Source organism: Aptenodytes patagonicus, chromosome 3, assembly GCF_965638725.1.
Source record: "Aptenodytes patagonicus chromosome 3, bAptPat1.pri.cur, whole genome shotgun sequence".
Taxonomy (NCBI): Eukaryota; Metazoa; Chordata; class Aves; order Sphenisciformes; family Spheniscidae; genus Aptenodytes; species Aptenodytes patagonicus.
Window position 1 is genome coordinate 42,941,602 of NC_134951.1, and position 25,913 is coordinate 42,967,514.

The window sequence follows — 25,913 nt, forward strand, 5'->3', positions numbered from 1 at the left end:
CAGCGGTGGGAATCCAGCAGGGCCTCTCCAACCGGCATTGTCTTTTGCTCCTAGCGTCTTAAACCAAAGCCATTCTTCATCCAGGTCCTACTCCCATAGGCTTGCTAAGGCTCATGCAACCCTGTTCCTCCGTCTGTCTCTGCGGAGAAGTGCCTTTCCTACATGGAACAGCTGTATCTTGTTTTTTCCTGCTCCCACTCCTGACTTGGCTGTGGGAATGGGGGAAGCCCAGCAGCCGTTTCAGCTGGAGGCCTCTGGGTAGCACTTCTAGGAAACCCGGTCCAACATGCCAGGAGCTGGGACAGCCAAAGGGCCCCTTAGTAAATGAAGCTGAGGGAGGCTCGTTCCCTACAATCTCCTGTCTCTCCAGGACAGAGGTGCCAAACACCTGCCCTGTTGGCTCAATGTGTCAGGGCGGTTTATGTGCCTTTATAAATTGGCCTTATCTTCATCAAGGAAAAAGACTGCACTCCTGCTATGTATCAGCTGTGGCTGAGGTTATCAAGACAGTTTGTAGAATTAAAACAAGCCACTAGGGCAAGTTATAATTTTCTCCTTCCCCATTCTGCTAATTTTGTCACATAAACAGGCATGAAAGCTACAGATTGTCTTGGCTTCAGTAGGGTTTTACCTCAGCAGTACTACACATAGTGGCTGATGTAAGCAAACAGCATACCTTTCTCCCCCTTGTAAATCCTCTGCTTCTGCAGAATCTGAACTGTCATTAAGAAAAAAGAAGAAAGTTTCCAGCCTTTTTGATTATAAATTAATCCCTAAATGTGAGCAGAGCATAACTGATGCTGCGCAGGCTTCCTCTCGCTCCTGGCAGCCTGAAACAATGGCTCGGAGATGTGCAAAATCTGCTGCCCTTGTTAATGCACTGGCAGCGCTACCACAGATACTCGGCGATAACCCCAAGCCTGACAGCATTATAATTTCACGTTATCAGGCGGGGTGTGAGTTGAAGAGTAGCCAGAGGCCTATGGAGGATAGGGAGTCGTCGCAGGGAAGGGAAAGCAAAGGGAAGAAAGAGAGCAGGGGTAGATGTCTGAGGGATCGGCATTGCTACCTCTTTTCTCGCCTGGCTTCCTTGGGGGCTGTCCGTCTGGAGGGGCTCTCCTGTCTGGTTACACATGGTCACTGGAGAGGACCTATGGGATCAGTTATTATGTGGTTGCCCTGTTACTCTGCCTGCCCTGGCTCCCCCATTCCTCTGACACCAGCAGGACATGGTTGCACCTCCAAGGTTAGGATGAAGATTGATATTTACGGAATACCCTGCAGACAGGGGTCCAAAGACCTTCTGAAAGTGCACCTGGTGGCTCAGACTCAGGGTCTTCCCTGTTCTTTGTTACCCAGGACCAATATGCTGGGTGCAGACTAAGATCTGGAGATAGTCATGATCCTTTTTAGATACTCTAGGAGATAGAAGAAGTAAAGGCAGAGCAGACAGGGAAACCCAGAGAAGGCTTTACATTGCCATTTCTTTCATTTATTTATCTTTCACCTGTGGCAGCTAGCAAGGAAGGAGATGAAATCTGAGGGAAGATTTCACTGGTGACAGACGAAGTGTGTGTGGGGAAGTCCTTCCCTGTACCACATGCTGCCCCAACAGAGGTACAGGGAAGGGAAATTAAAGGGGCAAGAGGCACTTTGAGGAGTCTGTAGGAATTGGAGGAAAGTTGGAAAAAGGGATGTGATTATTGCTGTGTTTGGAAAGATTTTATGCTTGGACAATGGCAGGAAGACTTTTAAACAGAGTGAGAAAAACCAGCAGAAAGAGGATAAGAGAAGGGCGCAGATCAAGGTGAAGGTCTAGGAAATGCATTTTGTCAGAAGGATTTTGGATGGCAGGTTACATAGCAGAGAGGCTGGAGAATATGAGAGACAGTGGTGTGGAGCCTGGGATGGCTAGTCTGAGACGCTATAGAGCCAGAGGTGGCTGCAGGCGTCTCTCAGCTGACTTTGGACAGGAAGATCTGTCCAAAGATCTGACCAACTGCAGAAAAATAAATATGTTGGATGTGTGATGGGGGATTGAAGAGTCAGATCTACCCAAAGGCTAATAGTCTGGTAGCAGATGAAACGGCTGGGAGACATTAACCAGGTTTAAAAGAAATAACGTGAAGAGACTTCTGCAAATAAAACTAACCTGGCACTTCTGCTCTCAGATGCAAGGACATATTTATGGTGATCACAGTGGATGAGCAATGAATGTTCAGTTTTTATATTTTCTCTTCTGACATCTATTCTGATTTGCAAATGATAGGCCAGCACTCTACTGATTACAGGATTATATGACTAACTTCCAGCAGAAAAAGAGAAATCTGTCTTTTTTTCTGCTTGAGATGGAAGCAAAGTCATCAGCACTGAAGATTTGGCATCAGGGCTCTAGTTTATTTTCAGCTGAATATTGAGAATTCTGGGCAAACTCAGCACAGTCCATCACATTCAGATCTTTTCATGTGAGACTTAGCGAGACTCATGGCACTGACGGAATAGAGGAGAATGCAGGAACTATTAATGCCAGCAGTATTATGCAGTGCTTGGTACCTAGCTTCCACGAATAGCAGGAAACATTGCTGACATGCAGTACACTTTTATTTATTTCTCACTACTCAATCTGTTTCCAAATTGCATGAATACCACTTGTTAAGGCTGAGATGCGAGGCAGGATGGTCTGGGGAGCGAAGTGGGAGGAATCTGCCTGTGTGCAGATATTCTGCATGAGATGTGCCTCACTGTGATGTCCTGTGTGAGTCCTCGTCCCAGGCAGGACTAGCATCTGCTGCTTCGTTTGATATGTCTGCATCCTGTCCCAGAAGGATATGCATCATTTGGAAATCCTCTGGAGATCCTGAGCACAGTTTTACTCCTGCCTCTGACCCTGCACGGCCATTACCCGCTTCACCTAGCTTTCCTTTTCCATAAAATTACTCTTAATAACATTTTGAGCATCACGGCTGTGCTGTGGGGCTAAGCTCGATGATATTGGGAATACATACCGTGATCATATGACAGAAACAACTCCTGGGTGTGCCATGGGTCTGTGTACCATGGTTAGGGTTGGACGCAGGACCACAGCATTGGACTTTTAGCCAGGAAAATCCCTGCTCCTGGGTAACACATACAGTCCCAAGAGCATGGGCTGAAGGAACTGGGGACAAGTACGACTCCCCATGTGGGAATGTAAGGCAGGGGCTGGGGGGCAGAGCGGAAGGGGGAGCTGTCAGCCTTCCCAGTCCTTCTGATAAATCGGCACCGAATATTCAACTCCTTCACGAGCCCAGTGTGGTGATCAGGGTTTGTGCAGTTCCTGGAGAACTAAATGTTCCAGGTAAGTGCTATTATTAGGTGTCCTGCAAGCAGAGGAGCAGAACAAGCAAGCAGCCAGCTTTGTAACCTACGGATACTGAATTTGAAAAGTCAGGAAGGACAGAAATGAGAGGGACTGGGAAAAGGAGATGCTCTTTCTGCAGACACAGAAGCTGCCCTGACAAAGACGTGCATATAGAGGGGGCAGAGATGCATGGTAACAGCAAGGTTTGAGCTTCAGCTTAAGTGGTCTAACTTTTGGATCTGCAGAGAGCAGCCTTGCAGAAAGAGAAATGCCTTGGGATGCCATAGAGCTGGCTCTTTTCCACCTGAGGAAAGAGTCACACCTAGGAAATCAGAAAAGATGCACGGGCAGCAGTGAACAGGGAGTACTTATTCACTGGTTCTTGTAACATGGGGCTGGTGTTTCCCCTGAAACAAGCAGGCAGTGGATCTAACGCTCACAGTGCGTGTGTGTTTTTTCACCCAGCACATCGCTAACTCACTGAATAGTCTTTAATAGCCATCACATTTAATATGTGATGATCCAGGTACGGATCTGCTGTGGAAGCAGATGAAGCACAGCTCCCTGGAGCCTGGAAACCTTTGTCCATGGAGGGAACCCTCTGTGCATGCCCTGTTTTGTATTCGTAGCAGATCTTTTGCAGGATGAGCCCTGGTGTTCACCCCCGGAGCGTGTCAGAGTGAGAACGGGTGAGGATGGCAAGGCGGAGCGAGTGATTCTGCTGGGCCTTTGGGGACTGCTGCTTCTGTGTGCTTTGAAGCGGCTCCTCTTATGCTCTACACTCACATCAGAGGTTGGCAGAGCTGGATCTAACCCAGGGCCAGCTCCTCCCACACTGCCTGTCCATCCTCAGTCTGCATGTGTCACTGCTGAGAAACTGGGCTCCAGCAGGACGATTCGGGGTGAGACAGAGCGAAGTTACTTCCCTGCCTGGAAGAGAGCTTGGGAAAAATAAGACCAAGTGAAGGTTCCAGACATCCTCTGCCTAATGTCTGCCCTCCCCTGCAGTAGCAAGCTCAATTCTAAGTTTGGTCCTGAGTGGTCCCTAGATATCCTCTAGACCCTCAGCCTTGTCTCCTGAGCTGACTGGCAGAGAACATAGCTCCTGTGTAAGCCACTGGTTAATCCAGAAGCATAATTTGGCCCTGGACGAGCACAGCCTGGCGGGTGTGCTGCCAATGGGGATAGCCAAAAGGACCTGGAGAAATTAAAGAAACGATCCCCTCCCCCAGTGAGCCTTACAGCTGCTGCTGCCTGCTCAGCTGCTGCCCAGACAGCAGGCAGCAATGCCTGCCGGAGCTGGGGAGAGGGAGGAGAAGCTCTCCCTGTTCCTAGCTCCGAGGACGGCTAGCGTGGCCCAGGAGCGCGGAGTCCAGCGTGCAGTGCTGCCATGGCTTACATGGGAAAACAGAACAGGGAGGCAGAGGTGCGAGGCTCCCCCATGGCCTACGAGCTCGCCTGCCAGCCTGAAAGTGCCGCTGGCTGCCTGGCCGGTATCGACAGCAGGGAGCCTGGCCTCAACGCCTCCTCAAGCTGGGCTCAGGGGGGTACCCCAAAGAGCTGCTGTAGGAGCACAGAACAAAGGAAAAAAACCGTGGCTGCCTGTAACCCCGAAGTGCAATGCTCCCTGGTCCCCAGGCTCAGGGCTGTACACACACACAGCCAAACCAGAGTCCCTGCACCGGATAGCAGAGATCCCCATCTTCTTCCTGCTCTAAGGAAGCTTCCCTGGGGACTGACTAAGCCTAATGGCAGAGATCAATAATTACTACTGCTTAATCAGGACTGTTTTAGGATAAATTCTATTTAATGAGGATCCATTTTGCATGTAGCAGGCAATTAAAGGAGGCTTAAACAGGAAAAAGAGGTGTGAGATTCTGAACACGGCTTTCTGGAGGGACAGTGCAAAACAAAGACAAAGGCATATATTTTGCTGAGTGTTTCCGTGAGTACCTGGAAGGATGAAAAATGAGTCCCTTTGCAATCCACGCCACTGCACCTTCCCCAAGATGGTGCTCTGCGTGTGTGTGTACATGTACATGTGTGCAGCCACATCAGAGAGCTACACCCGAGCTCTGCAGGAGACCTGACGCCTCACTTGGCATGGAGCAACGAAAGGCAGCGCAGTGACCAGAAAAACCTGCAGCCCACCATTTGCATACTCCAGGGATCACTGCGTGAATCAGAGAGGGATGAAATAACTGTGAATTGAGGGATTATCTCACTATACAGGACAAATGGAGGAAAAAAGAGAAGGCATTTCCAGTTTCATTATCCTTAATATCCCATTCACCGTTGTGCCTTCCTATGTCTCCCCGCCTTTTTTTTAAAATTTTCTCTCCAGTATAGGGTGTGCTAGCGGGCAAGCAATGCTCTGACTTTGGGGGAGGAAGGCAAGCTGGCTTCGGGACAGGCCTCCAAGCCTTGTGTGCACAGCATGGCGTCTCTGAAGAAAAAATGCCCTTCCTCGCCGACACTAACAGCAGCAGCTACTGACAGAGGAAGGGAAAAACTTCAGGGAAGGCAGTGGCTTAAACGATACGTAAATAAAAATGACACATTCAGATTTCACTCGCCCTTGGAGCCCCCTCCTTCTCTTCTGGCACTGTCCTCCTGAGCCTTCCATATCTCCGGAGGCAACATTTTAAAACCACAAAAATAGACGTGTGGGAATGAGGAATGGCTCAAATAATTTCAATTCCTCTCAGTTCACACTCCTCAGCAATCCCAGAGGCTTCCACCCCCCAGCAGCAAATACCTCTGGAGGGCAGGTCATACCAGCTATCTTAGGCATTTGTAGCTGAGGGAGATGACCAAGATGACCAAGACCTCTGGAAGTGACTGTTTCTCTCTGTCAACACCATGAGAGAACGAGAACGATCAGTTTAGATTAGACACCCAGAGAGAGATTCATCTCGCCAAACTTTAAAAGCCTGTATCATAACGATAACGGTCTGGACTCTATAGTTGGTGGCGAAAAAGCCACTTCTACATATGATTCGCTGGATCTCTTTTGGACATATTTTTTAGGATGAGATGTGCTTACGCATCAGAAGTGCCTGTTTCTCTTCATTGCCTATAAAGGAGTCAGTATGAGTTGCTCAGCTGTTGACGTGTGCACTGTAGGAATCTAAATTTGGGCAGATGAATCCCATTTCCAACTTTCAGACTGCTGAAGTTAGGTAACATGAATTCCACTGTGGGCATGTGCTAAATATTTGAATAGATGCTATTTTTTAATTCACCCTCTCCTTGCAAGACGACCACATCCGTAGGGTTATCTGTGGGAAGAGGAAACAGCGTGTGTCATTAAAACCAGAAGACATCCAAATTCTGTACTTTTTTCTGGCACAGATTACCATGTGAGCTACAGCAGATTCCTTAATCCCTCTGCTTTTTAAGCTTTACCACTATTCAATTTTCAAATGTTAGCTTACAATTTAATTCCTGACCGTGCAGACAATACTTTTTAGCACTTCACTGTTCTGTTTTTTCCTCATAACATTTTTATGTGAACATATAATTTTGTGTCCAGATTCATTATGCTTTGAGTGTTTTGGCTTTCCCCCCCTCCTCTGGGAACTGCTATGTACTTCTTTCACAAATCTGAACTCTCAAGCCTGAAGAACAGCACTAGTCTTTAATACCAGGGCAGTACTCCTCCACATTTGCTAGTTGTGAGAAGAGTATTTAATATTTTGTCTCCCTTCTAATTTTCTTATTTTCCTTGAGTCTTCAGTTCTTCGCTGATGTGTAGGGCAGTATGTTCTGTTCCAGAAGAAGACTTGGGAACAAATGCTTGCCAGAGAAAAGGCTTTTATAATCTATTGTGTGTGCACCATTGTGCTACTGGGTAGTTTGACACCTATTTCTGCTTGGCTCACAGTTTCTTCTAGGAAAGGTTCTTTCACTTTGGAGACTTGGGAGAGAACCATGAAGGGCAACTATTGCTTTCAAAGATACAAACACTCACCCCTTACCCCATACGGCAAAAATGTGACAAGGGATCTCTTGTTAGTGGTAAACATTGATTAAAAAAATCGATGGAAGAGGCTTAAAATCCACCAGAAAAGATGCTGTGTGGGGAGGCTTGTCACCATATTCAGATCATTCTGCGTAAGAGTCTATAAATTTTAAACGGGGGAAAACATCATTGCAAGCACCAGCAGGATGTTCACCACCTCTGAACAAAGGTTGCGCTAACGGTTCCCCGAGGAGCTGACGACTCGCAGTGCAGCCCAAAGAGTGGCGATGGCTGCTGCACGGCTGGGGTGAAACGGGGAGAGAGGGCGCTGGGGCATCTTGCCGAGGTCACGGCTGAACGGCTGGAGAGCATCTGAAGAGCTTGTGACAGCCTTTGAAATGAACAGGAGTATTTTTCTAAAGAATGCACACGAAAGAGCTACAAACATGGAGAAAGTGTAGAACATGCACCCACAAAGACTAAATTTAAAAGATGTGCTTAGCAGGGAACACATGCATAGCATATGGATGCAGCTGACGGAAGAGCTGTTGGACTCCATTCAAGATACCACTCACACAGCAGATGAACCGTCATAAATTTAAGCTACATATGTCACATCCTTACCGCTAAGGTTCCCTTTAGTCATGTGTGAATGCAGCTTAGTTGTTGGATCCTGGCTCGCGAGCTTAGTCGCTCTCTGAGCGCATAAGCATGGTGGGCAGGACACGTAACGTAGAGAGATCCTCAGCTGTTCGTTACCTTTCGCGAGTTATTAGCCCGTGGGTTTTTTGCAGCCGCTACCTTGGCATTTGTTAGTCCCGACACTTGCTGCGTAATGGGTGTCGCACGCTGTCCTTCAGCCCTTCAGCTGCTCACTGACTGACAGGCCAACTTCTTTAACATTTGCTTTGATACATTTTCTTGTATTAAGTTAAGCTCCTTGAGCTGATTAAAAGCCTTCCAAGATTATATCATTGCCAAGCCTTCTACGCACACGCACACACGCACAAAGACAATCATTCTGAAAAGGAAGACAAATAATAAAACCTCTTCCGGATCTCTCCTATTAGGATGCTAGTAGCTAAGTCTCTGTCCTCCGGCCAATTTTTATATTACTGAGCCAATCCACGTCTCTGATGGATATATAAGAATGCCAGGTTATTATTCCTCGGCAATTAGTTTCAGCTATCAAAGTCTTTTAATCCCAAATACAATATAGTGACAAAACTGGTAGAAGAGGTAAACATTTACGGAGCAAAAATCAGACCTTCTTCCACTTCCATGCAGCGCTGGAGTTGTAAGAGATTCCTTGCAGCTGCTTGCAAGGTATTAAAGTTTTAGATTTGCACTATGCTTTGGAACCTAATTTTATAAGCAGCTGCCAACAGTCCATTAATTTGAATCCAAGATGCCTGCTGAGTTAGACTAGTGCTAAAGAAAGCATTAGTTTCCATTCCAAAATGTGTTTTATCACACATTCCTGCTGCCCCTTTTGCATATCTGTTTGACTCAAGGCAATAACAGCATGGTATTTAAGCACCAATTACGTTTTGGTAATCCACACAATATTTTAACAGGGAGAGGAAGACTGAATGACCTTAAACCTTGTTAGGATCAGAAAAAAAAACAGACTTAAGCAGTCACTGGAAGGATTTTTAGGGAAGTCTTGCATAGTTCTTGGTAGTGAAGCTTTTTAACATTATGCCTAACACTCAGATTTTGTGGATGTACAAAACTGGAACGAAATTTTCTGGATTTTCAGGTTTCTTTTTCTCTAATGGGTCTAAATGAAATTAAAATTCAAACACATTCTCTCTTTCTTTAAAGTCAGGTTTAAGTAGAATACTGATATTTGTCACCAAAGAATCTATATTATGGTAGCAGCCGGTGATATCACTCTGTGATGGCAGTTTCTTTCAGGTTTGGGGCTGTATGACAGAAACACAGATGCAGAGGCAGTCATATGATTTGGGGCTGTACGGTAGAAACACAGATGCAGAGGCATCTGTGATATGATTGAGAGGATAATCTGCTGTTTGATGACGCTGTAGGTGGTGCAGGATTTGGAGGATTCTTTGGTGGCAGGTTTTGTTGCTGATATTACTGTTATTGACTTGTGGCAAAGAGGTAATGAAGAGAAATGGCATGAATGTGAAAGTATAGGAAAGAAAAATTATCATTGAGCCAACTAAGGACAACAGTGTTTTGGGTTTTTTTTAAGATCTTATACGGAGGTGAATATTAGTACCTCTGTGAATACAGAGATTTTCCCCCAAATCTAAAATGCATCATGGGAAGAAGATGCATCTTTTAGACAGAAAGGTAGACTGATGGGCAGAATAGTCTGGAACTATTCTGCAAGAAATGGCATGGTCAGTGTCATAATTTACTCATCTAAATAGAACTGGTGAAGCTAAGAAATGAAAGGCCCTAAATGCAGAGGTGAGAAATTTTGACTAAACCATGGGATGCACTTGAAGAGCAGTGGGTTGTGGCCAGAGTTAAGTCTGAAAGATGACCTGAACACTTAATATTTTAAATTAACTTCAGGGAGATAAATTTGCTGAAATGAGAGGCAACGAGAAAGGAAGTGTTGATGGCAAAAGAAATCGAGCTTCTGGACAAGTAGTATAAGGATGAAAAGGCCAAAATCCAGAGGTGATGTGGGAAGACTGGGTCAAAGGCAACACATCTGTGATACTGGAGAAGGACAGGAAGAAGGCAGAGTTTCACGTAGAGGAAAAACAAGCATCGGTTTAGCCATCCTGAGTTTAAGATTACAGCTATGTGATAAATAAATTCAGAAAGAAAATTAAAGGTGTGGTTTTCATCAGAGGTCTGGATTTGCAAAGCACACCTGAAATTTCCCAGCCCAAAGTAGCTAAAAGGGTACATGACTTGAGACTGTAGGAGACGGGCCAGAAGGTGAGGTCCTTGTTGGACTCTTGTAAACCACCAGAAGTACAAGGGGACCACGACAAAGTGAAGGAAAGCTGAGAATCGGTAAAGAACTATGTCACAACACCCCCAAAATGTACAGGACTTCAAGAGCAAAATGGCAGAGAAGTTTGAAAAGCAAGGGGGTAGAAGATGTATTAACATGCTGAGGTATTGTATTTGTCTGCATCTAGCTAGTCACAAAGCTTGTTCTTGCACCATATGTGTAGAAACGCTGCACCTCAATAAGTTTTACTTTATTTTAAATCAAATTGACCATGATGTGCCTATATAGGATTCATAATGTTTCCATCTGCCTGGAACTTAGACTTGCGAGCCCTAAAAAGAAGAAAACATCTTGTATTAAATTTTCTAAGCAGCCAAAATGCTCTTCATTTTTTTCCCTGTAGTTTAAATTTAAATTTATGTTTCTAAATTTACATATTCAAAAACTTAATCTGAAACCTGTTTGGAATTTGGATGTCTCTTTTTATCACATTTCATTTAATTGCAGCTACTTCTGGAATTGAGGCATCACCCCTGCAGCTACTGGATGTCAAAGGACAAAAAAAATAAATTGCTTGAAAGAAAACTGAAGCCACATTTCTATTCTGCATTTGAGCTGCTGACATTTTCTAGATAACACCAAGAGATGTCAGAATACTGGCTGTTAAAGCAGTCTATGTTTGGAGCCTATTAAGTTGAATTCTGAGAGTGAAGGGAAATGTGAAGGCTTCTGGAGGGACTGACATATACCATTACTTGCTTTATTTCAATTTTATAGGTAAAAAAAGGAGGTTTTTTCCTACTTTTTTGCCCAAGAGTTCCTCTTAAAATGTGGCAGGTCACCGAGAGCCTCCAATTTCACTCTAATTCCTCTGTGTATTCGAAGGCTCCACAATACAGCTCCTGCCCTTCTGATGAGGAAGGGCTGAGAGGAACTCCCATCAGAACCTCTTATTCTCTCATTACTGTCAGAGGCCACTGCTGACCCGTCTTCCTCTTTGGCACCAATAATTCTGCCTCTTTAATGCTCCCACGTCACATTGCTCAAGGGGTCCAGATTGCCTCTTCTTGTTGATAAAGCTGTAGCTCCACCGAGCTTTAGAGTTACACCAGGGTAAACGCATCTGGAAGGAGGAGGGGGGCTCTGAGTGTCTTGCTCAGGTCACTTGTATGTCATGTAAAGCAATCAGAATGATCTTGGTCTTGCTTCCGAAGCACCCTCTTGTCTTCTCACGCAGTGGTAAACTTGGGGAGGAAATTGGTTTCCTGTCAGTTGAATTCTCCCTGGAGCTCCTTGGCATGCACAGGCAGTCTGGCAGGACATCCCTCCAGAGACCACATTCCCGTCCCTCAGCCCCTTGCTCCAGCTCCTCTGTCCCATGCACAGAAAGAGATGTCTCAGCACAGACCTTCCTCCATCCACTGCACAGGGCACTGAGCCTGAGACATGCTAAGAAAAAAGCATGAAGGAGTGAAGAGACCATGACTGCAAACATATTGCTTCCAGAGGCAAGCTGCTTTTCTGCAAAGCTAGTATATCCCGCTCCTCCACACTCACAGCCTTGGGAAGGATGCATAGGGTTGGGTAGTGTGCGTGGGGCCGAGTAGAGTGCATATGACTGGGGAGGGTGCATAGGGTTGGGCAGAGCTGAGCCTGGACTGACAGGCGCAGATGGAGTCCTTCCAGACCTAGCTGGGATGTCTCTGCCAACCTGCTAATCTTGATCTTAGGTTAACAGACAGCTGGTGGCATTTAATCAGAGGCCCCATTCATGTATACCCTCCACACCAGTGAGTCTCCTGAACTGTGTCGTGCTGGATAATGCAGGTCTATCAGTTGCTTCCTTCAGTTGCTCCCAGAGCCTTCTGTGTCTGCCAGTTTATAGATTACCTTAAATATTGTTTCTGACTTCAAAGATAAGTGGATGTGTTTAAAGGCATTTGAACATCCATCACATCTGAGCAAGAAATATTACAGAACAGCTTCTTCCCCTGCATAGCAGTTGGCCAGAGGTTTTCTACTGAAGCTCCTGCCTCAGCCTTCACTACCCGTAGCATTGATGCTCCCTGTTTCCCTGCATCTGCCTGCTCTCATGGCATATTCCTTCTTCAGTAGTACTGCTGTCGCCTGCCTCAAAGGCAGCAAGGGTGTGCATCAGCCTGGTTGGGGCTGCTACAGGACCACGTAGACCCTTTGCCAAGCTACTGGAAATTTAGAGGGAGCAATCTGAGCAAGCAGAGCTGCATCAAGCAATGCACATCTCAGTCTGGAAGGCTGAATCCAAGCAGAAACCGTCCAAGATGCTGAAATCCTTTGTATATGCCCATGTTACTACCATGTGAAGCAATCTGCAGCTAGTTTCACCAAATTTAGCTTTCCAGTGATGTTTTTTAGGAGCTAATTCAGTGTTTCCTCTGTTTGGATCTTTGTGTTATGACTTGTAGTGACGAAGGGTGCAAGTGGGTGGGGGTAGATAGCTGCTGTCTTTACCAGTGCTTTACCTTAACTCAGCCCCTGGGAAGATCTGAGTGCATTATAAATGGCTCAAGCCTTACTGCAATAGCTCCAAGACCCTGATTAGCTAAGCCAAGGTCAACTTAAAATTCAGCGAAACGTGCTACTTCACAGGGAAAACACAAGAGGCTGAATGCTTTTCAACCTAAGCAGTAATGTTTGACTCTTCCCAAGACGCAGCGATTATCAACTTGTACTGGTGAGCTAGTGTTGTGGTTTAACCCCAGCTGGCAACTAAGCACCACCCAGCCGCTTGCTCGCCCCCCCTGGTGGGATGGGGGAGAGAATCAGAAAAGTAAAAGTGAGAAAACTTGTGAGTTGAGATAGAGACAGTTTAATAGGTAAAGCAAAAGCCACGCATGCAAGCAAAGCAAAACAAGGAATTCATTCACTCCTTCCCATCGGCAGGCAGGTGTTCAGCCATCTCCAGGAAAGCAGGGCTCCATCACGCGTAACGGTGACCTGGGAAGACAAACGCCATCACTCCAAACTTCCCCCTCTTCCTTCTTCTTCCCCCAGCTTTATATGCTGAGCATGACGTCATAAGGTATGGAATATCCCTTTGGTCAGTTGGGGTCAGCTGTCCCAGCTGTCCCCTCCCAACTTCTTGTGCACCCCCAGCCTACTCGCTGGTGGGGTGGTGTGAGAAGCAGAAAAGGTCCTGACTCTGTGTAAGCACTGCTCAGCAATAGCTAAGACATCCCTGTGTTATCAATACTGTTTCCAGCACAAATCCAAAACATAGCCCCATACTAGCTACTATGAAGAAAATTAACTCAACCCCAGCCACAACTAGCACAGCTAGTCAGGAAAATAACAGGCCTCATTCTCCTCTCAGACTGGAATCACACAGAAGATAGTCCACCAAACTCGGTTCACCTAAGAGGTACAAATGTAATGCAAATGAAGAATGAGGCCCACACAATTTTAAGGTTTTAACTCTTCTGTCAGTCTGAAGGAAAAAGACTGCCTTGAAAATACCAATAGATATTCCAGAGGAGATAAGAGAAAAATATGTAAACATCCCAACCAGTACTGAAGGCCCTGCAGAAGGAAAAAGTATTGCTTAGAAAACTGAGATGATATTCTAGAGGACAAAAGAATGAAATAAACCCCTAAATTACCTTCAACCATGCATTCAGGGACATAATTACATTATTTTGCTCAGTCCATTCCTTTCTTTCTAATCAGATTAATAAATATATACACCAGGAAACAATATTTTGTATATGTGGGAGCTGATTTTATTCAGCATTTTGAAAATCCTTAAACCTGCTGTTTATTTCGATTATTAATAATTTTGTAAAGAGAATGCAGGCACCCAGAGCTCAGAAAAAGATCAGAGAGTCCGGCTCTCCTAAAGGCTATTTTTTCTCTTCAGTCCTCAGGGACCTGATTGAATTTTTCTCGGTTTATTATTATTTTATATTTCTTCTGCACGTTCTATTTATTTATTCTTATTTATGAATTACATGCTAAGGGCAACTGTCCTCCCTGAATCATTCCTCTTCTGCCTGTGGCATTTGTGCAAACCTTGTGTCTGCCTTCTGCGTTTCAGCCCTCGGTCCCAAACTACTTTAGGACACTGTATTGTTTAATTTTTTCCTCACTTGGCCAAGCAGCCTGAAACCCACTGCATAATATGCTATTTGACATTAAGCCTCACATATACTTCACAGTCTCTAAGTTCTCTGGGGCAATAGCTGTCTTTTTAAATTATGTATAGTGGGGCAGCATAATGGGGCCTCAGGCCTTGAGACGGCTCCCTTAGGCACTGCCACAATGCAGCGTATATTTCTAACAGCAGAGGAGATGAACCACCAGAAGCGGTGCCGAATTCTCTGTCCCGCGGTAACTTTGCGTCCCCGCTGGAACACATGCTACAGCTAAACACGAGTTCAATGCAGGGGTAAATGATGACATTTAAGGGCTCGTGGAGGTCAAAAGAGATGATCCAATGGTCCCTCTCAGCCTTCGATCCATGAATCTATGAATACAGATAACAGCAATTAAAAAGCAGCTCTGTGAAAAGGTCTCCACAGCCACTGCTGCAGGGACACTGGGAGAGTTTTGCTGGAAAAATTCTTCAGGAGCGAGGCTGTGGAGCAACTCTGCTTTCAATGAACAGGCACCACCTCGGGGACAAAACATCTGCCTCCGGCGGCGGAAAGAGACATCTCTAGAATAATGTCATCTTAACTAAGCCAGAGGTATGACGACTCTATTGCTGATTCCAAAGTGGTGCCACAAATAAATGAATCAAATTCTCCACGCGTAATTTTTAGCAGTGAGCAACCAGGAATGGTGAGCGGCATGGACGAATTTCGAATCGTTCACTGACTGGTCATTAACCCTCCTTTAAATTCCCACCAGTTTTGGAGTTGCTCATCTCTGCTGGCTCCAGGTTCACACTGTAATTCAAAATAAGCTGCAGCTAAAAGAAAAAAAAATATCAGGACATTGTTTGCAGGTCTGGTCCAGGCAAGAAAAGGACGAGGAATCTCAGACTGCACAGCCTATGGAAAGCTTGCTAAGCGAGGCAGAGAATATGCCATATCCCCAGACACCCAGCAGCAGGTCTTTGAGACAGAGCTGAACCTCACCTTGTTTGAGCCCAGAAAAAGACTCCCTGTGGAGAAGAGGTGGGAGTCAGTACGTGCCGGGCTGTTAACGTTATGCCCTTGCTACACCTTCACACAGCACTGCCAAATGGCAGTGGATCATTTATGGACATGGAAAAAAGGAGTTGCCTTTTTCAACTAGCCTACTTACTTAAGCAGCAGGCATCAGCAGTAATTGGCAACGAGATCAAAAAATAAACTTTGAGCAACCTCACCCTCCCACCAAATCCCTTCCCAAACACGTATTGTTTTGCAAGCAGATAATATTTCTAGTAATGAAGCAACAAAGCAAATACAGTTCAGTGCTCTGTAAACATGAATGCACACAGACCAATACATGAGCCTGGGAATAAAATTCTTTGAAAAAGCACTTCTTCAGATGCTTTCCAGTGATGGAGTACCTGCCAATGAGAAATCATGACTTTTCAGAAATTGCTTTATAATGCGAAAGCACTGGAAATCACAGTTATGACTTTCCAACACAAATGATGTTCAGGCTCTGCTTGGGTCAAAGATGCAACAGGAAAGGCTAGAAATGTGAGGCTGCTAGCTGGTGGGTCTTGGCTTTGACTCAGCTCCCAGAATGACCCAGCAACAATTCTTCTTCACTTACCATGCTCTGCATTATTTTGGCACAGAAATATCCCTAGTTCTCTGGCATGATTTCATGAAAAATTGTTTGATCTTCGCCTGCACATTTCTGCAAGGCCTGGCTTGTTTCTCCTGCCGCAGCATGATACCTTCCTGACTTCTTTCTGTCAGTGCTGGCATTGCCATTGCTCTGAGGAGCCGATAAAGATGTAAGTCTGAGTAACCTCAAGCTGCCCCAAGAAACCGTAAGCCCACAGGACTCTCATGATGCAAGTCAGCTCCAGATATCTCAGAAGTGCTGGCAAAAGTGAATTTTGCTGCAAAAGAGCAGCAGCAGAGCCAGGGGAGGGTCCTGAAGAGTCACGCTTTGCACCTCTGCTATGACACAGGTGTCAGGGGAGCAAAGGGTTGATGACAACAGTTGCGGGGAATCCCGTAGGTCTTCACTACTGCCATCAAAGGCCACAGCCCCACATGTCCTGAATCCTCCAGCGACAGCCACCAGGCTGGCTCTCCAGGGCACTCGCACTGACAAAGGCGGCTGCAGGAGCCTGAACTCACTCTGGTTTCACCAGCAGTCTGTTGCCATAGGCAACTGCCTATTTTGCCTATACCTAGAGCTGGCCCATAGCAATATACACAGCAGCATTGCTATGATGAGATTAGCACTCTTTATTATACTATCCCTGCTCTTATCACCAACCCCAGCTCTCACAAATTCAAGATAAGGAAATTTCCCTCATGTACTTACCATGGTCTTGAACAGCACTTTAGAGAGAAGCAGTGAACGCCACTGTATTCACATTTACATGGGAAAATTTAGGGAGTCGTTGCTATTCTTGTTTTCAGGTCCTCTGAACCCTTCAATGTCCCAGTTCTGCTCTGGTTGCTTATCAGTTATCCCAGCTTGAGTAGCTTCAGGGTGTCCTCTCTGCACTAGGCTAATGTCAATATGGGACCAAGGCATCATAATCCCCTCAACTGTAGCCCATAATCTTCTCCATTTGTTAAAAGTATCTTCCTCCTGATTCTTCTAAAACACCCAGAAATAGCCTGTTTCTTAGGCCAGCTTTAGCCTGTGCACCACTTCACTTTTGGCAGCTGGGACAGAGAGCTACATCAGGTAAGCATACCTGTTAGCTTACAGGAAGGTAAAACATCTCTAAAAATGCTCTAAGTCTCACTGAAAGCCAAAATAGGACTTACTCTCTAGAGATTTAGACACGCAACCAAATCACCGCCGCTTAACACGTTACCATCCATCAGCTGAGCAGCTCAACTGCAGGCGCAGCTGCATTGCACTACCCTGGCCTGACTTGGGATCACCACAGGGAAATGGAGTGGACTCTAAATTAGAAATGCTGAGCCTAAACTCTTTCTTGCATATATTTTCCATTTAGGTTCCTCACTCCTTATTGAAGTACCTTGTTGATTCTGGGAAATACCTCATTGAATATAGCCCAGATTGTCAAAGATACTGCTTCTTAATCAGAGTGGGGCATCTAATTCCTTTGAAAATCTTAGGTTTTAGATCCTTCAATACTTGCATAGCTCTAAAAGCCTGAGCCTCAAATCCAGTTCTGCAGAAAGATATTTATGTAATGTGAAACCCTGTTGTATTAAACAACAAATACAGGCGTAAATTGACCTCACAGTGACCTTTTTAATAATAGAAAATCATCAAAATAAACAAAGCACAATGCAAATGCAGATGATTTGGTTACAGTAGATTTGATCAAATAAAAGAGACAATCTAATTAACCAGTGATTAGATTAAGTAGAAGTCTCTGTATTGAGTGATGGATAATTAACTGGAATTGTATTTACTTATTTTTATTGTACTGCAGAACAAGGCACATCTTTGCCTTTCTTTCCTTTCACTGCAGTCTTTTAATTAAACAAAATTATTCTGAATGTTTTACACAGAATCTAGGCCTCTAAGTAAACACGGTAAATTGGAAAGGGAAAGGCAGCCCTATACTGAGATTTAGTTGTCGATCAATACTGTTTGTATAAATCTCATCCAATGCAACAGTTACAACCCTGGCTTTTCAGAGCTGCTTGGCATATATAGCTCCAGCTGAGCGGAATGTGAGCTGCAGGTGCTCAGCCTTTCGGAGAGCCATGCCCTTATTGTTCAAACATAATTTATGCTTGAGAACAAACAAACAAACATATTCAAGGCAACTCCTAATTTCCGCACCTGAGTCGATCAAGATCTATTTTTACCAAGGCAAACGCACATAAGGGAATGGTGCACAGCTGATCAACATCTAAGACAGAAATGGATCTTGCACTTTGAAATCCTTATCAGAAATGGTTGTGGTGACTTTTAAGTGTAGGCTATGTAAGAGACAGTCTTTTAAAGTGATTTAATTCCCTCCTTTTAAGAACTGTAATCTGGAAGATTGGTTTGGTTCCCCATCACTCCCAGGAAAACACTATACTATTGAAGAAGCCCTTTTAATAACACAGCTTGTCAAATGTTAGATGTCATTTTATTTAAGTATTTTGTTAATTGCATATTTGCCAGAGGCTCTGTGATATCCTATAAAAACTGTCATAGCAGGCAATCGCTAGTTTCACCGGACACATGGGTTGCATATTCACATATGCACATAACAGTTAATTTGATTAAATATCTGCTGGCAAAATTTCTCCCCTAGCTGTGGGACTACTGTCTGTCTGTCTGTCTAGACACTCTTACTGCTCTCATTACCATGGTATCTCAGTGCATCCAGACCCATGGATATCTGAGGAGGAGTTAATAAGCATTAGGTCTTGCTAGGTCTCTTCAGAGGATGCTTCTGCCAAACTGCAGGGGATAGCAGATGAAAACAGCATGATTCCTGAATGTGATGAGCTGCCTGAAGAGGAAAGCTAGCAGGACAGTGTGGAAGCTCTGGCATCTACTTAGCAGTTCCTTGCATTCTGCCTCTGGCCCGGTGGCAGGGCATTCATGTGTTGCCTTGTACGCAGGCATTTTTCTCGCTTGTGTGCAGAGACAAGCAAAGCTAGAGTTACTGCAAGCTCCGTGCTAGCGAGGATGCCAAGGAACACCATGTGGAGGCGGGTGAATTCTGGATGAGAGAGTGGGTAAACAGAAAGGCTGAAGTGCCAGGGGTAGCCTCGGGGGCATTCCCTTAGGGAACAAACAGCAACTGAGCTAGAAAGTAAGGCCTCACTACAGCAATTAGCTTCTCGAGCTGATCTAAGGTATCAGCTAGACTTTTAAGAGAAAGACCTGGTTGACCAGGTGACGTGCATGCCTGTAGCTGCTGTATTTTAAGGCTATATTTTTTGGTCCTGAAATGCCAGTCCATGAATTTACCCATTTACCTGTAAAACCTGGAATCTCCTTTATGGTGCAGACTTTATTTTCGCTGGTGCTGAGTGCAAGCCAGAAACAGATAAAACTGGACTTTCTCAGCGCTGTTGATGCTCAGGGCTTGGGCTTTGATCCCTTTGATCCTTTGATCCCTTAATAACATCCCTTGATGTTATTAAGAAAACTTCTATTGTCCTTCTCATGAGCAGGCTTATGTTAAAACTAATTTGACTTGTACTCAGTCCCCATTTACATCTGAACAACCACTCTGACCAAAAAAGGCTGTAACCCTGGGAGCAAAATGAGGCCTGTGGTGTATGTACAGATGTAGCAGGCCATTTCAGCAGTCATTCTCCCAGTTCTCAATCTCTCTCTCCTCACATGGAGTTACTGTGCCTCTAACCTTTCTCACTAAAGTCTGTTCAGAGCAACAGGAAAATGGATGGGACTATATGAGAAAGTCTAAGAATATATGTAAATCCTCTGATATTTCTAGCATAAAATATTTAACAAGTATTGTTGTTGAAAAAGCTGGGTGTCAGAAAGACCTGTGTAGCCCCTAAAGAACATGGACAGAATCATACCATCACAGCATGCTATTGCCCATGGACAGAAATCTCAGTTGAATTCCCCCGTCTTTCTCTTCACAAGGCCGCCAAGACAAAGAACTACATACAAGCCGCAGGACTCGAGAGTGTTTTCCAGTGTCCAGCAGCCTAGATGCATCCTGACTCCATCTCATGACAAAACCCAGACATGTGTCTTCTCCTCCTCCCCTACTCCTTTCTCCTCTTGTCTTCCTTTCTGGAAGGCCAGATATGTAGATGTAGGCAAGAGGGCCTCACTGCCAGCAAGGAAGAAGGAGCTGTAGAAGATAAAGGAAAGCTCCTCCAGTTTTGGTGAAAGCAAGGAAGGGGGAGAATAAGTACATATGGAATACCAGCTCTCCTGAGAAATGTCAGATAAGAGGAAAAGAAGAAGTAGTGCCTAATTTTTTCTGCTCGGTGATATATGCATGCAGACACCAGCCTAGGAATTGTGAGGGAACTGTAATGAATCTTTCTGAGTTGTGTCTATGGTGCTGATTACCGCTGTTCCTGCAGAAGCCACTTGTATTTGTGATTTGGAGATGTTTTCAGCAGGCAATGAAGTATTAGTCACTATTTAAAAAATGCACCACATAATTGCAGAAGATAGCATGTTCCCATTCCAATTAGAAGTGAATAACTGTAATACCTGAAGGAGCCTTGTGCAGCATCTGTAGGTAAATACCGCTCTTTCTAAAGGAATCTACGCATAGAAAAATGCATAATAGGCTTGTGAACAGTAAGGTTTAGATGTAAACTACTGAAGTAAAAGAATCACTATCCCATGGAGAAATCTAAGCAGAGTTTGAGATTTTTTTTCTAAAAAGATGCAAAATATATTGCTAGCAAATCGTGCTCTCCTTTATTGCTTGTATATCAATATGGCAAGCAGAACACTCTACATGAGAAGTTTGTCCTCAGCTCTTCATGTTAAAGTCACAAAAACATTTAGACATGGCAATGCTTCATCTTCAACCAAAGCCTGTCTGCATACATTAACCATGCTTGCAGTCATTCTCCAACACAGAGGTCAACTAGCATGAATGGCCCATATTGACTCTTAAAACCTCCTACACAGCATGGCTGTTGCAGACTGTTTTCTGGGAATGGGACGGTTCCCAGCAAACAGCTAAATTAGCTCACTGCAAATGCTGAGATGCCCTAGCTGCTACATTATGTAGGGGAAATGTAGGGGCCTCTATTCAACACGTACGCAGTCTTTTGGCATGTGTAGAGCAGATGGGCAGATTCTGATGATCTACATGTTGAAGGTGGTTGCTGAAAGTGGCAGTGCAGTGACTAAATCCACGCTTTTGTAGATTCAGCCCTTAACATTTCACTCCCGCCCTAGAATTAGTAGCATCTAATCAGCTTGAACCTGTGCTGTGGCAATATGTCAGGTACCTACAGAGTGTCCATGAACCAGCGAATGAACTTTAAATCAACTGAAAAATCCCACTGATTTGTGAATGGAACTACAGCTGGACCCTCAGTAAAAAATGCAACCAGTTCTGCAACTTCACTTCGTTCTAGCATTTGCTGAGGTGTTGATAGGCCTACAAGGGCCAAGTTCAGGGCTTTCATTAAGCAAATGCAACTCTACTCTCTTGACAGAACTGCACTTGCCCATTGGAGGTCTGATTCTGACCCAAGATCTTTGTACACCAGGTTTATGTTGCTTTCTTCACGTAATTGTACAGTGCTGAAAGATCTTTGAACAAACTTGTTTTATAAAAGGAAATATATATGGGGTATGACTGCAGGCTTGCAAAGAACAGAAATACCTGAAAAACCCTCCATTCTGCTATTGATCCAAAGGAGTGCTGGAAACATTACTATGGCAACAATTCTTAGCCAGTGGAAGAAGCATGCCATTATCTGTGCATAGGAACAAAACAAGAGGAGGCGTTTTTCAGAACTGTTGCCCAGCTCCCCTTGACCACTACAGATGTGCTGACCTTCTGGCATGAGCTCCCGCTGCAGAGGCTTTCAATGAGATACGACTTACAGAATTATTTATTGGCCCATGCACAGAGAGTAAAGAAATTCTATTGATGAACAGAGTCCTGTTGCAGAAAACAGCACTGCATGGAACTCCTGTTTTCTAAAAGTATAAAACATCTTCCTTACCTCGTTAACAACCTGGGTTATCGGTGTGAATAAAAGAGGCAAGGTGGCTTTGCTCACTTTAAATGTTGTCTATGTCATTTGGCTGCACACCACTTGAACCCTTTGCAAGTACAGTTATTAACTCAGAAAACTACCGAGGTTCTAATCTGGCCATGTTCTTACCGAGAATGAGTTCAGGCTAAAGTACAAATCTGCTGGCGTTGTGGTAATGGTGTTATTTGGTCTATTAATTAGCGGCTAGACTAATAAAGTCAGCAAGAAACCATTTGCATTATATGGCTAAATTGAAAGTCCACATCCCATATAGCCTGAAGACAGAATTGAGATAATCATATTCCAGGTGATTGTAACACTTAAGAAGCTCTGTCTACTGCTCCTAGCTGCATCCTCATACCCAGCTTCACATATGGGTAGTTTTAAGGAGTACTGTGACTCCGACCACCGTTCCTATCCCTGGGGAGGGGAGTGATACTGGCCACAAGTCCAGGCAGACTGTTCTTCCTGTAAATGGCTGAGGAAAATGATTGTGTGGGAGATGGTGCCAAGCGAGGAGAGAAAAGGAGCAGCCTGGAAGAAAGCTTCCAAATACACACTCCCACTACAGAAACACTTTATGGCTGTCCTGAGGCTGGGGAGAAGAAGAAGCAGCTGCAAGCTCTTTCCAAGCTGTTTGTTTGCCAGCCTTCTCTCTGGGCAGCCTGTGGTACAGCCAGCTGTGAGAGCAACACAAGTAGGTGGAACAGCTCTGCCCACTTGGGAGCTCACTACTGCTCCACAGAGCCACTTAACAGCATGAGCCAAGTGGATATTGCCCATTGCCATTAGTATTGTTGTCCCCTTTTTTTATAAAAATAGAAAAATAAGAAGGGTCAGAAAAAATGAGAGAGAGCCTGGGCAGCAGATAGACTGTAGAAAGAGACCAAGACCAATACCAAATACGTGAAGTACAAGGAAGGAATGGAAAGGACATCACTCCTAACTAATTATGTTGAGAAAATACACAAAATGCCATCCAGCCTTTTACTAGGTCCCAGCCTAAAAAGCTGAGTTCCCGCTTATTCTGTAGAGATGGTAAAGATCTATTTCTTCTAGAGAAGTACGTAGCCCTGCTGTTCCTGGAAATTATTCATCTTTCCTTCATAGTAACTGTCTCCTGCATCCCATCACAAGTAGCCACACTGGCATGGAATGTATGTGCAGCTGTGTGTATGTATAGGTATACATTACACGTGCATACACACAGATAGGAAAGTGTGTTGAAAATGTCTCAATGAAAGAAAAACTAGAATACACACTCGGATTTAACCTATTTGGTCAATCTTTTTCCCTTCCCTGGAGACAGCTGGGTTTATTCAATATTGACTTTTTTCCCAGTTCTAGATGGCTTTGGGTCCTGAAGATATGAAAATAGGAGCTATTATTAAGGATATAATTATTATTTTGACAACATCAATTTTGACAGCTTCATGAACTTTATTGAATAAATGATGGTTCATTACCCATCAAACAGTATTTTCCCACTTCTCCAGCTTTCTCTGCCTTCAATATCCGAGAGCCTCCCAAGTATTTTATAAAAGTAATAATCTCTCTTCTAGCCTTTAGGGAAGCAGCTTGATAAGTTCCAGAAATTTTCTTCCATGTTTGCTGTTGCACATGTGAGAGCAGGTGTCCAGGGAAGAAATTATTAAGGAAAGGCTAAGTCAAAGAGGTAAGATACACAGGTAGTCTCAAATGCAGGGAAGGCTCTATTCATTTTCAACTCCCATGAAAGCGAATTTCACACCGCCCAAGTCCAGCTCTGCACTCACAAGCAACCCCGTTGGCAGCGTTTCTTTATTCTGGGGGAATGCAGTTGTGGATGGAAATCATGCTCACTGAGGAGGAAGTTCTCGCCCAGATTGCTTGGGACATCTGCAGAGGCTTTCTGAACATCAAAGCAGAGACTACAACACGGATTTTGTGTAAAATGTGGGAGCATCGCTTACAAACACTGGTTTTGGGTAGTGGGGATATTTATTGCAAGCAGGCTTTTATATCCTCTACTGCTGGCCCGGCGTCCGACTCGCAATCAAAACTGTTGTCCAACGTGCCCATCGTACGCAGGATTGCCAGTTTCCTGAACACGGGTGCATTCCTTCGGTTTGCACAGCCCCGCTTTGCACAGGGCTCTGGCATATGGGGGGTTGAAAGGTACTGTGGAAGACCTAGGGTAGTATTTTAAGAAACTGGAGTCAGACACAAAGCTTTGAATCTAAATCTGCCTTTTCTGGACTTTGGAGAAGAACTAGATGCTTCAGTTGCAACCGCAAATGTTATTATTCAGGACGATCTTTAACAGGCAGTCAGATCCTTTGGGTGCCGCAAAGTTTGCCACCCATTTTATTAGAAAGTTGGGCTTGCGCTCCAGCACGAGTGACAGCAACTGAAGCGGCCACAAAGTGGTCTCACTCCGGTTGCCAGCTTCAACCTACGACCTCGGGGCCCCTGGACCAGCCAGCCCGCGCGGGCACGGCAGCCCGGAGGCGGGAGGCCTGCCGGGGCCGGGCCGGGAGCTCCGCCGGGCCGGGCCCGTTGTGACGCGCCCGGGGTTGCCGGGAAGCGCGGCGGGTTCGGAGCGCGGCGGCATGGCGCTGCGGGCGGGCGGCGCGGCGGGGCGCCTGGCCCTGCTCCTGCCTCTGCTCCTGGCCTTGCTGGCGGCGGGCGCCGTGAACGGCAGCAGCGCGAAGGCGGCGGAGCCCCTGGGCGGGCGCGCCGAGCCGGGTGAGGCGGCCCTGGGCGGTGCGGGCGCTCTTGGCGGGCGGGGGCGCCGCTCGTCCCCGCCACCTCCGGCCCGAGCCGCGCCCTCTGGCGCCGGGGCCCTTCCCGGAGAGGTGCGGGCGCTGGTCTCCCCTCAGCCCGGCCGGCTGCCTGATCGTCTCCCCTTATGGCTTCTCCCGCACATCCGGTGATTCCCACTCCCGCCGAGGGGAGTTTCCCCGTCCCCGCCCGGCTTCCCTCTCTGGAGGCAGGGGGTGCGCGGCCGGGGTGCAGGGAGACCAGGTTTCGTGTGGAAGAGCAGGTATTTGCGGGCCTGCCCGGAGTCGTGCTTTCTGAGCAAGGCCTAATCACCGCCAGGATGTAACGATCTCTCCTCGGTGTCATATGCAGGCAGTGGGAAGGTGTCAGAGTGTATTCAGTGCTTTATTAAGCCGTGCAGCATCACAGGGACCCTCCTGAAGGGGGAGGCTGGGGAGACGGGGAAAGCTCCAGATCTGCTCGTCACTCTCATAGCCGAAAGTGTGGGCTTCGGAGAGTCGGATACGTGCAACCCCCCTCTGTCTGTCGTCGAGCAACGAACCGCACAGGTTCGCAGCTGATGTGTTGTCAAGTGCAAAGCCAGTTTGCCCATGGAGAGATTTCCGTCCTGGGGAACCTGTGTCCCCTTAGCTGCCCCTTGAGGTGTCACTTTGGGGATGGAGCACTGCTGTTCCCCCTCCCCTCCATGCTTTGACCTTCAGGATGCCATTAAGTACTAAAACCACAATACTTGGCAAGAACGAGATCCCCAACTCGGGAGTGAGTTCCCCTACAGTTCACAACTGTGACTTTGAGTGCTCTCTGTTGACATTTTTAGTAGGACTTCTGTGGCCTTTTTAAGTGTTTATTAAAATATTCTGCATGTATGCTGTGATGTGGCTTGTAATTAAAATGGTGTATAACGGCAAAGGTTTCTGGTCTACATAGGTTTTACAAGGCTTCCAAATATAGAGAGGAATACAGACTGCCTTTGCTGTGCTGGTACTAATTGCAGCCCCCTGACAGGAATGTAAATGCAGTTCCTTAGCACATTCTTATCTCAGCATGTGTGGGATTTACATATATAACTCCTATTAATGCTAATGGAAGCTATATACA

The 25,913-nt window shown here is 45.6% G+C and overlaps 1 protein-coding gene across 1 annotated transcript in view; it reads left to right on the top strand.

Annotated features, from left to right (window-relative positions):
• Positions 1-4,730: 4,730 nt before the first annotated feature.
• SPACA1 (sperm acrosome associated 1) overlaps positions 4,731-25,913 on the top strand; it is a 37,060-nt gene continuing 15,877 nt past the window's right edge. The window contains exon 1 of the mRNA XM_076335316.1: positions 4,731-4,887. Coding sequence (XP_076191431.1) covers positions 4,731-4,887 — 157 coding nt within the window. The remainder of the gene's footprint in view (positions 4,888-25,913) is intronic.